General features: G+C 38.7%; 1 protein-coding gene across 1 annotated transcript in view; it reads right to left on the bottom strand.

Moving 5' to 3' along the window:
* The window catches only part of ccdc33.L (coiled-coil domain containing 33 L homeolog), a 48,409-nt gene that overhangs the window by 10,666 nt on the left and 24,589 nt on the right, over nt 1–13,154 (bottom strand). Inside the window, exons 14-15 of the mRNA XM_018252909.2 lie at nt 5,142–5,296; nt 4,839–4,887 (exon numbers count right to left, since the gene is read on the bottom strand). Of these exons, the coding sequence (XP_018108398.1) occupies nt 4,839–4,887; nt 5,142–5,296 (204 nt within the window). The remainder of the gene's footprint in view (nt 1–4,838; nt 4,888–5,141; nt 5,297–13,154) is intronic.

A 13,154-nucleotide genomic window follows, 5' to 3' on the forward strand; every position in this document is an offset into this window, starting at 1 on the left:
TAAAATGTTCTTTCATGCACCCCTTTAAATTGTTCAGGCCCTATTTAACACACAAAGTATGCACGAGAGAGTGTAATGGTAGGAATCCAGACTTGATCTATTATATTTCAGTGAACTGCTAACAATGTGGATAGACAGACACACAGTCACACAGTATATGCCAGATTGGACTGGAAGAGGACCAAGAAATTCATGAAGCATGGTAAGCAAGACTGATATGGAAATCATGCTGAAAATTTGCCAAATGCATTGAAGTCATTGGACAGTTTTCCATGCAACATTTTCCAAAACTTTTATTTTACTATACATTTTACTAAAAATGGTTTGTGATAGAATAGGTCAAAAAGAATTGACATTGGGAGGATCTTAATACCAGCTGTGTTAGCAACCATTTTGGGCAATTGCAGATTTGCAGAGGCACATGCATGGTTACTTATAGATTACCTAACTGATCCAGTTAGTTGTATCTCTCTAACATTCATTGAAGAGGATGTTATTATATTATCAGTCCCTGCCTAGGTAGAGCTAAGTAGAGTCCCTATCATTTAAACACACACTATGGTCAGTTTTATCAGTTTTATCACATTTGGTTTTTCACGCATGCGCACATTTGCTTTTTTCGCACATGTGGGCGATAAGCTCAGCCAGCCTGCCTAGGGTGCCTGGCCGGGTTGGCCCGGCTCTGCCTGCCAGTATGTTTTTGGAGCATGGGAGATAACTGGAATACCTGGGAGAAAACCCATACAGACAGGGAGATCATACAACCTCCTTGCAGATAGTGCCCTAGCTGTGTATATTAAAGCGGTTGTTCACCTTCAAATTACGATGTAGATATTTGCAGTTGGTTTTCATTTTATATTATTTGTGGATTTTGAGTTATTTAGCTTTTGATTCAGCAGTTCTCCAGTTTGCAATATCAGCAATCTGGTTGCCAAGGTCCAAATTACCCAAGCAACCATGCATTGATTTGAATAAGAGACTGGGATATGAATAGGAGACGCCTGCATAGAAAGATGCAATGTCTGACTGGCCCACCGGGATACCAGGAAAACTCCCGGTGGGCCAAGGTGTCAGTGGGCCTCCTGCTTCTAACCTTTTGGCCTATATCATGATCATTCTCTATTTCTTTATGGGAATAAAGAGGCTTAATAATGGAAAAATAGAGTATAGTATGTAGAGAAAAGAGACTAGGAGAATAAAGGGGTTGATTGAGGAGAGGAGGTATAATAGTTTGGTGGGCCCTCAACCTAAGGTTTTCTGGTGGGCCCCTGGTATCCCAGTCCGACACTGGAAAGATGAGTGATAAAAGTAGCAATTCGCTAACTATAAATTTGTAGCCTTACATGGCATTTGTTTTCAGATTTGAAAGCTGGAAAGAGACAGAAGAAGGCAAATAATTTAAAAACTATAACAAAATAAAAAAATGAAGGCCAACTGAAAAGTTGCTTAGAAGGTGAACCATACCAGCCACCCTTTTATTACAAAAAACAAACACTGTTATTTGTATATGTATTTGCTAATTATTTGTCTAACTATTCTCTCAGCTGTTTGTTGAGTACTCATACCGATGAAACTTATTATTAATAGTTAGCCAAGGCTGGTTCCCACAATGCCTTGCATGTCCTGTGATTAACAGACCAGAGGAGGAGAATTATACCAAAAAATTACATCAGGATCCATACTTTAGGGTATTCTATTTATGGTAGCACAAAAGAGAAAAAGATTAACCCTTAAAGTTGCACCACCCCATGTTTAAATCCGAGGACTCAAGGAACAATAAAACTTAATACACTGGCTTCTCTCTCTTTGGCTATGGGAGGGTGTGCTTGAGGGTGAAGGGGTGGTGGATATTTTAAGGCCTAAAAGCCATCATACAAGGTTTACCCCGACTTATGGCTGTTAAATGATTGTATGTGACTTACCAGTATTTACATTTGTAGGCTCGTGGGTTACTCTTTGACATCCCAAACACCCACTGTATGCTGTGTACTTTTTTGCCCATTTGAATTCGGGTTCTTTGCCTCCCTGTCCCTAACCTTATTTTAAACGCTCCTCTGGACTTACGGTTTTAATTTATTTATTAAAAGTTAAGTTTTATTGTTCCTTGAGTCCTCGGATTTAAAGATGGGGTGGTGCAACTTTAAGGGTTAATCTTTTTCTCTTTTGTGCTACTATTTATCCATATAACCCTGCACACCATTTGTCTGTTTCTCTTTGATTTAGGGGTGGTGCTCCCTTATTCAGGCTTACTTGTATTCTATTTATGGAGGAATGTTTTGTTACAGCTAGCATGCTGCTAGTGATATATATTGTGAAGGACACTGTGCTAAACGGGTACATTGCAGTTCTGCTGGCTATCAGGAGAGGGAGACAGACTCCATATTATACTATATATCATGTTTTCCAGGGCCAAAATTTTATTATTAACATGTATTTATATAGCGCCAACATATTTCATGCACTGTTTTCTGCCACTGTAATATACTCATAACTATATCTATCACAAATCAGATATTATTAATTACAAATTATTACAAATTAAAATGAACCTGTGAGGTTGAGGTTTTCTTTATTTAAAAATTCTTTACATGTCTATATCTCCAGTGCCCAAAGAAAGATACTTTAAGCCAACTAGAAGTAACATTGCAGTATGTACACGTGCCCTATGGACCATAGCTAGACCATAGCTAGAGCTAGAAAGAGCCAAAAGTGGACTAGTGGACAAAAACAACTTAATGGTGAAATACCTCTTTAATGTTTACCAAAATACAGAAAACAAAAAAATGTCCAATTGGAAACCAATTTACCACTTAGCTCGTTTCTCTATCAAATTGTTAGTGCCTGTTTGTAATACGATCTGTGCCTGTCTTGACTCCTCTCGATTGATTTCCCGGTTTGACCCCCGCCTGTCTGACTTTGTTTGTATTCGGCCTGCACCGACCCGGCCTGATTTGACAACGCTTTCCGTCTACACCTTCTACTGTGACCTTCTGCCCAAAAGACTCTGCTTTACCATCGTGCCCCTTTGCTCGTCCAGAACCCTTCACTTGGCACCTCTCTTAATAAGACCTGGTGGCATCTGATTAGCCGAGGGCTCCTCCCGAGGTGAAAGGCGCTGTTAAAGGCAGAAGCAAGAGTCGAGAACAGGGTGCTTAGCATAGGTTCTGGATTTAGGCTGCCGACCGTGACAGCTCAGAATGAAGTGGAGTTATGAAAAGGTTGGGAAATCAAGAAATAATTATTCTCCACCACCCCTCTCAGAGGGTGCTGATTGGATTATACATCTTATTTTTTGCTGGAAAAATTCTGGGTTTGTGTTGAACTAATTAAATTGTACCCAGTGACTCCAACCGATCAGTTTGAGGAGGCCACTAAGATGTATCGCATATGTACAAAGGCTGTGATTGCCATGTATCTGGTACTGGGTACCACACTTTACATAGGCACCTTACACAATGGCATTTGATATGCATTCAAGTGGACCATCAAGCACTTTAGTTATTTAAATACAGTCAAGAGAACAAATTCTGTACAAGCTAGCTATATCAAAGCAGAAAAAAAACAAAAGATCCCTTTCATTTGGCTACACAGAGGCAGATCTGACAGTTGGCAGTATCAGGTAGACTGTTCCGCAGCTGTTTAAATGCATATGTAGGGCAGAAGCAGGGCCGGAACTAAGGTTAGGTAGGAGAGGCACATGCCTAGGGTTGCTGATCCATTTGAGTGGCGTGAAAAAGTTAGAGATTTTTCATTATTTTGTTTTCGGCCGAACACCAGAATCCTTTGTGAAAGATTCGGCCCCAATTTGAATATAAACTCTAATTTGCATATGCAAATCAATGAGGGGCAGAGAAAACAAGAGCCGCGCATGAACCTATTTGGATTTGGTTCGGCAAGGCAAAATACCGAACCAAATCCATTTGGTTGGCAGGACTTATAGGTGCTGCTGGTGGCAAAGGGCAGGCTTTGCCTTTACCTCATAGAAAGGGACTGCTCAGAAGTAGCAGGATGCTGGGCATCACTCACTAAGCAAACTGCATTTAATTTTTCTTGATATATGTATCTGGTGGAAAAAGGTAAAGACCCCACTAGCTATGCCAGACCCTAGGCCAAACATAGCTATAATGGGGAAGCCTTTAGAGAGCAGACCTAAAATGCATTTCTTTGTTGCAAAACACAGATATTACATTTGCAATTTGAACATGTGTGACTTGTATCTGAACTACCTTTATTGTCCCACAGTCCATTCTAAAACCCAATCCCTGCTTCTTTTTTGTAGCTGCGCTTGACCTTATGTGGCAGAGTTCTTATGTTTCAATGGAATCTTACCTCTGCCTAACCTATATCCATATAAACTAGCCACTGAAATAATAATAATAATAATAATCTAATAATGGGGTACATAATGATGTGACTCATAAAACCATCTAAAATAGACCTAAATCTGAAAGCACAGCACATCTGTTGCGCAAATATATTGCACTTCATTATAGACATAATTTGTATACAATTTTGTTTTGAATTTATATGCTCCAATGATAACTCACAGTGTCCCTTTTTTATGTTGATACAATTATCCATGCATCCAGCTTTCATTAATCTTCTAACAGATTAGTGTTTTATCCTTCTTATCCTTGTTCTGTCCCTGGTTCCCACCAGGCCGCACTACAATTCTCACAGTAGCAACATTGCTTTGTGCCTTTACTGCCCTGATTAAGGCTCAACATTAAGAGCCAAAATGTATCAGAATCTTCCAACTGCTGAAGCTCTGAGAGTGCTAATCACTGGTTTTATTCTTATTGTGCTTTGGTACAAATATGCTTTCAACCTCTGCTCACCTGTTCCTGATGCACCACCACTGGGTCTGCAGGGAGTTCCACATCATTACTGTAGATGAAGACATGACATAAAGAATAATAATACAAAGGACAAGGAGAAAAGGACAAGGATTGATTTGTATTAGTTTTGGCCCACATATGCACCTTATATTTCTGATTTACAGAAAATATATATCTATTATAAACCATATGCCAGGTGGGATCATTGGACAAGTATGGTGGAGAACAAATCTTTCTCTCTATGAGTCCCTGTCTTTTTGATAAAGTATATATAGAAGTGCTCAAATTTAGAAGGGTTGTTACCTTTGCTTTTGTTGATAGGGGCTTGCATGTGGTTTGTTCAGAGGAACATTGTAATCTGAATGCTTTTGCTGTGCTTGCATTGAATGACTCCATGGGTTGGGTAGGATATCAGCCAGAGCATTGTGAGGAGGTAGAGAGGGTCCATCTCTCTGTAACTGAGAAGAAAACAATCTATAAAATATATCCTGCCTATAAAGGGAAACTGTAGCTAAAGCACAGTCTGTACCAAAGCAAACATTTCCTAGGATTAAAATATTGTATTCATTAATGGAATGTGAAAAGATATTAGAAATTCCGTGGAGATTTAACGGTCACAGACCTAGAGTATATGCATGCACTGGGCCAGGAACTCATATGAACGATACAAACTCTATAAAGTAGTATGTAACATGTGCGCTATGTAAATAAAGGCTAATGATATATTCTCAAAATATATGAATGTTAAAATAAGTGTTAACATTCTACACTTAAATAAGACTGTTCCTGGCACAGCTATTGCAAAACATAGCAGGATATTCCCTGGGGGAAGAAAATCCTATGAAACTGTTGATAAGACTTATGTACATGTATTTTTATACCAGGAAAAAGTTAAACTCACAAATATTTCAGAGAAAGTTCACAACTTACTTCCAATTTACACCTGCTGGCTGGATTTTGTTCTTGAAGCAAAGCATTAGAGGTGTAATGTTTATGCCAATTATCCATCACTTTGCAGAATTTGTTTTAGTTTTTAACATTACAACAAAAAGATAATTGTTTCAAACAGACACTGAAGGTGGAAATTACAGTATAATATCCAAATATGTGAAAAACAGCAGAATCTTTTTCACTTCTCTTTCCAATGCACTGCTTCTTACTACAATGGATTTCTGCAGGTCACTTTGCAAAGCTACCGCTGTAAAAAGTCACCCAGGTGGAATTCAGTTATCTTTATATTGATAAAGGTACACCACTAAACACATTTTAATAATGCTATTTGGAACATACTTTGAGTCTTCCCAACAAAAATCAGCAACATTTAATTTCATTTAACTAAATATCAAAGTCTTTGTTACAGTAACAGTCACATTGCATTGTTTTCTACATTTGCTATGTATTATAATACTTACAGAGGAAGAGTATGGTCTGTAAAAACTATCCATCAAGGAAAAGCAGTTGTGCTCCTAGGCCTGCACAATATCCTAGGGCAAGATGATGGTGTTCCACGCATAAACAGTACCCCAGTGAGAGCCAGTAATGTTCCCAGGTTATACCAGCAGCCTAAAGAGACCTGTAGTGTATATACTGTAGCTATGAGAGGTGTACGAGTAATGGTCCTGGTCTATACTATTATATGTGCCATAATAATCTATATTACTAATAAGCAATCACTATATTCTTTAACCTGAATCCTAGAATAGCTGCACCATCAGTGAGCTAGTTCCAGGCACAATGACAGTGTGAAGCAAGTTCAGTTAGATTGTGATGCTGCGCAGAGTAAACCTGGATTTGTAAACTACTACTACCAGTTATATACATGAACCAGCCCTATTCCTTTAATTTAAGCACATATAAACATATCCATCTATGTATCTGTATAGCACCAGCTTTTACAGCTTTGCACTAGTCATGTAAAAAGCATCTTATTATTTTGTTATCAGCAGACATCTAACATTACAGAGAACCCTGCTGCTATAGAGTTATGCAGTGTAAATGTGAGAGAAGTGCTAGTGCCAGATCCATCCACTGTGGGTGTGAAAGACTGCCATATGCTACTCTAGCCCTGCTGCAGGGCATTTATACACTATATCTGCCACACACTATTCTAGTGAGATTATAGTCCTGCTGACAGACATATACAGTATATACACTAACCTAGCTGAGCGCAGTTGACTGTATGAGCAGCCCTTCAAACAGAGAATATCCTAGGGAAAGATAGCTGTTGCACAGTTACCCTCCTGCATCAAACACACACACCCTACTGCCTCTCCTTTATTTGATTTAGAAAGCACAACCCATTATACTCACTTTAGGATGGTCACTTTGTGTGTGCATAGTGACAGTGTAAAATCCTACTGGAAGGAATTTGTGTAGAGCTGGCCACCTGCCTGATTCTCTTGTGCTTTTCCCCTTGTTTGGCTGGACTGTATTTTTCCCTTTCTGGATTATTTACACCATCTCCTCTTCTTCCCAACTTGGATTTCTCCTTTATGCATTTTTCTCACTTTTTTAACTTCCCACTATGCAGTCAGGTTGCTACAACATGAAATCCCCTTGGAAACTGTCACCAGGAGGAGGAGGAGGAAGAGGAGGAAAGAATGAGCCTGAGATCCAACCTGTGCTCTGCCTCTCTGTCTGTACTGAGAAACTGCAGGACACCATTCTGCTGCACTTGGTGCACTGCGAGACATTTAAAGGGGCAGCTTACCTTTCAAACACTTTTATTCCAAATCTGATTTACTCAAACTCAAACTCAATTTACTATGAATTGATAGATTTTCAGCAGTATCAAAGCAATGTCAGCAAATAATGTATCAACTGTAATAGAGCATGATCAGTAGGAATCATGTATCAAAAAGAAACAGTTTAGAGAATCAGCCCGATCTCCCACTAAACTGCTACTGGGAAATATAAGATGATGAAAAATACAATTTCTATCTTAGAAAAACAGAATTATTTTTTTTGGTGAAGGTGAACTAAAGGTGCCTTATACAGGGCAATCTATTGTGCTCTCAGACTAATGGGCCCATTGGTTGAAGAAATAAGAGACCGTATGTGGAGCCACACATTTAATGGCTGACTTTCTATTATTACAATCATTTCTGCAAAGTGCACTAACAATTGAAGCAGCTGTGGCTCTTCATCTGCCCAGGTTCCATGAACTGTCCGACATTGTACATTAGCAGATTACATTTTTTAACCTGTCTGGTCTGGATTTGGGGCCCAGCAAGCACACCCAGCATGAAACTTTCTTTTCTATGATTTTATCTGTATATGTATGGCCTTAACCCTTTAAAAAAGGTATATATATATATATATATATATATATATATATATATATATATATATATATACACACACAGCAGAATTATTGTATTTAGGGAAGTTGGCTTAGGGGGTTGTGCAGCCAAATTAATAAAGGTCTGAACAACACTTTATTTCCTTTTACATCATAAAAAAAACATAAATGGTATTCCCAAATGATGAAGGTGCAAGGTAATGCCAAAATGTACATGCACCAAATTAGTGAATACAATGTTCTTTCTATAAAAGTGTTACACCATTAATTTTCTTACTTTCATTCCATTTTACACCAGTTTTGTGAATCAAAAGATAAATCTGACAGCCTGTGCACACTGAAAAATGCATTACACGGCAGCTTTTCTAACTTCTATGAAGTGTTTGTATGAACACTTTTTCAAAAAGTTTTTCAGGAACTGCCACATTTACTGCTTTGATCAGTTTATCAATATGGCAGAATTGTTTGAGCATTCACATTACTTTATGTGAAATAGTCAGTTTATTGACATTAACGACTCTCTGAATCACTAAGTCCCAGGAAAATATCAACCATTACATTACAATAAATGCAATGTATGTTGGTGGTTTGTTTTACCAAGCAGTTACCAGCAATACTAGTTGATCAAAAAAATAAAGAAATTTCATAAATCTGCCTGATAGTGTAAAGGTAGCTATACACTGTTAGATCCGCTTGTTTGGCAGGTCACCAAATGAGCGGATCTGAACCCGATATGCCTACTAACAGCAGGGCGATATTGGGTTAATCCAAATGTTCCCCCTAGGGTCCAACAATCGGATTACAACTAAGCAAATAGGCGTCGACGGGTCGTAGGACTGCATTAACTAGCCGATGTGGTCCTTGATCGCAGTAAAAATCTGCCCAATCAGTATCTGCCCAATTTTTGGCCTATGGATCAGGGGGGGTCTGTCAGAAGACCCCACACACAGTCAGATAAACTGCCGAATCCAGGCCAGGATTTGTGGAAAGGCCACAAGGCCCAGGCCTAGGGCGGCAGGATTTTAGGGTGCGGCATGCTGCCCAACCACAAACACATTGGTTCAAAAACACTGGGGATGTGCAGGAGATACAATAATATTTTTAAAATTCCTGTGCACCAATCCTCATTGCTCTGAAAATTTGTACAAATAAAGAGATGGGGATGTGGCAAACAAAGACAGCAGGCCTAGGGGCGTCTGACTTAAAATATAATATAATAACAAATATATGCCTCCCCCTCCTTTTCTGATGAGACTAGTGAATTTGACCCCTGTGATCTCGGATAGCCTGCACAAGCTCCGAACCACACCTACAAAATATGCATGGATTTTACCTATACACGATTCTCTGTCTCACCATTCATTTCAATTGAATTTAGAAAGTGGGCTATAGGTTGTTGTAGAATGTTGTCTCAAGATACTCTGCCTGGGAGAGACTATTGAACTAGACACTACATAATGGCAAATTAAATTAAGTACTGTCATTTATTTTAATTAGTAAAGCTCTTGCATATTAAATAATAAAACCAACAGTAAAATATCTCATTTACGTACATGTCATTGATTTTGCTGATAAAAGCAAATGCAATCCACCAGAGAGCTCTAAATTGTTAACAAAGAGGATATGGCTATTGACAGCAGTTCAGAAAATGTCTTGTGGGGGCATGGAGAGCTCTCCAATGGACTCCTATATACCTTTGTTTATAGCAGCAGAATAAAAAAATAACAGGAGTATTTGACACAATACTAGGGTAAGGGCATATAAAAAATAATACTAGGAATATATGGAATAACACTGCTGACAATGGATGACATTCCCCCATAGAACCCTAAGAAGAATTTAGATCCCAGATATGAAAAGGAAGAGGAAAATATGGAGGCAATGTGTCAGAAACAAAATTAATTAGGTTTGTGGAAGGCATGAAATAATGAGATTCTCAGTAAGATGTGAGATATATATATATAGCAGTGGGTGCAGGCTGCACACCTTGAAGAAGATATAAACACCTGGGTGCTCTAGGCAAAAAACACCGTCCAAGGTGCTGGCACTCTCAGGATTTTCATAAAAGGTCAAATGGTTGCTATAGTGAAAATGATCAGGTTTATTAATCCAACGTTTCGGTTCCTCACAGGAACCTTTCTTGAGAAAGGTTGCATCTCTAACATATATTACTTACAGCAGGGTAAATCTGGCTCAGCTTAAGGGGTGTGTAATACCATCTGCTCAGAATTTTATAGTTTAGCTCTTGGATTTTACAACATCTTGAGCTAAACATTAGATTAGCTATTCCCTTTCTGCATGTATCCTCTGAGATTTCCAGACCTAGGTCCCTTATCCATGCTTTTATGAATGGCAATTGCTTCTTCTCAGCTTTTAGGCCTAACAAATCTTATATTAGTGATATCGTATGTTTCGGAGGGCTAGCTTTATTGCATAAAATTTCAAATGCGGTAAGTTGCCTGGCCAAGGTTTTATTACCACCCAAGTAGGTGAAGAAATGTTTAAGATGATAATATTTGTAATTCTGAAGGACCTCATTGGGTCTGGCTTGCCTAAGTAGATCTAAGCTAACAAGTTGGTCTCTCTCCATCACGTGTGTAAATTGTAAGTGTCCATCCATTACCACTCATTAAAAGCATTAGGCCATAGTGCGCCAGAAATGCTGGGTTATTTGTAATTGGCGTAAGTGGAGAGGGAAAGGACTTTATTTTGGGGTTTCGTTTCACCAGGTCCCAAACCTTCATTGTGCTTTTGAGCAGTGGGTGTGAGTTATGCAATATTCTTTGATGAATCTTATCTATCCAGTGCAATTGTATAAGGTGTGTACCTGTAGATTGTTGTTCGGTTTCAACACAAAACTTTATTATCAAGATGGTAAGCCCAATCAAAGATCCTATTAAGTAATACCACTGTAATACGTGCACAATCTGGGAGTTAATATAATTATTTGAACCAGCACACAGGCATTGGAGATTTATTTGCTGAGTGCACCAAGTTTACTTACACACACATATATATATATATATATATATATATATATATATATATATATATATATATATATATATATAAAAAGTCCAAAGAGGTGCACACCTTCCCTGTCAGTAACTGCCCAGGTGCTGGCAAACAAATAGTAATATATTGTAACAAAAAACCGCACTCACAGGACTTCAAAAAAAAGCCGCAAAGGCTGTGATTTATTGATCCGACGTTTCGGCTACAACTCTAGCCGTCCTCAGGAAGAAAAAAACTCTTCCTGAGGACGGCTAGAGTTGTAGCCGAAACGTCGGATCAATAAATCACAGCCTTTGCGGCTTTTTTTTTTAAGTCCTGTGAGTGCGGTTTTTTGTTACAATATATATATATATATATATATATATATATATATATATATATATATATATATATATATATATATATATATATGGGCTGATCTTTACAATTGAAGTATATCACAGAAATGAGAAATAATTAAACATATTTGAATAGTGGCATATTAAGTGGTACATTTCATGGTCTCATTGAGAATTCACTATGATTGTTCCCACAGCACTCTCACCATGCCCATTGTACTTCCCAAGTGCTCCCCCTCATTCCTGTCCCCTAATAAATCTCTCCCTCATTATTGCCACAATATCTATTATACCAGATCACTCCCTGGGGAGACATAACTCTGTGCATACTTACTCACATAAGCAATGCTTTAAATAAACGAAGGGGTCCCAGGGCAGTGATCTCTTTTCATAGTGTGTCAGAAAATACTGGATACACAATACTAATTCCTACTGGCCTGCATAATACCCAGATAAAAATATATGTAGGGGCACCAAATCTTCATAAAGATATCCAAGAATTTGATCAAATTGGAGTGTTTCTTTGGGTTAAAAAAAAGTACATTTGCAAGAATAAGATTCAGGGTGTTAATAATAGAATCTCTAATGGAAAGCAATAGATTTTTTTTGTTTGCCTAGCAACATATTTTCATGCAAAAGAATCACATTGTTCTTGCTTCTTCCTTTCTGCTCTGTTCGTGTCTTGATGTGCAAATCATTTGATTTTTTTTCAAACATATGAAAGAGATCTACAGAGGCTACATTTTAGATAAAGGCTCCCATGGGAATGAAACATTCCAAGCACGCACTGCATCCATTGAGATGGCTTAGCCTTACATACAGTAATTAGCCCTACTTTGTGCAGTGCAAATACCACCCTGATCTAAACACCGCCTATATCTTTTTGCAGATTATTGCTAGTAATAAAATTGCAAGATCAGTTATTACATTTCTTTATACTAAACAAAGCCATAAATTCTCAGACAGAACAATGTATTACTTAAGGTGGCCATACATGGAGAGATCCGCTCGTTTGGCGATGTCGCCAAACGAGCGGATCTCCCTCCGATATGCCCACCTTGAGGTGAGCAATATCCGATCCTAACGATGCCTAACGGGCGGGCGGATCGCGGGACAGCATCAACGAATAGATGCGGCCGCGATCCAACGGGATTTTTTGTCCCATCCGATCGAGATCTGGCCGACTTTTGGCCAGATCTCGATCGGTGAAGCCCGTCGGGGGGCCCCATACACGGGCCAATAAGCTGCCGACACGGTCTGTCGGCAGCTTTTATTGGCCCGTGTATGGCCACCTTAAGCCATTTAGACATGTTTAAAGAGCAGTGCTTTGCTTTGTTTATTAAAAGGTTAGTGATACCTCATTGCCTTTGAACGAATGAATGTGCCTGTGTTATCCCCAAACCTTAGCCGGACTCTCATAATTTCACCTTAGTATGTGCCCTACTGCCCCCACCCACATAAAAAGTAGTCCAAGAGAGAGATAACCTAGACTCATTAGTAGGCGATGTTTAGAATGGGGATGATGGGCTGCAGGATCTGCTCCCCTGAGATAGACAGATACATGTAGAGTTATATTTATTTCTGTGTTATTATACAAACACACACAATTAAACAGCATGGCCAACTGGATCTGTCATAGAGATGATAGATAGATGATAGATA

The sequence above is a fragment of the Xenopus laevis genome, chromosome 3L (assembly GCF_017654675.1).
Source record: "Xenopus laevis strain J_2021 chromosome 3L, Xenopus_laevis_v10.1, whole genome shotgun sequence".
Taxonomy (NCBI): domain Eukaryota; kingdom Metazoa; phylum Chordata; class Amphibia; order Anura; family Pipidae; genus Xenopus; species Xenopus laevis.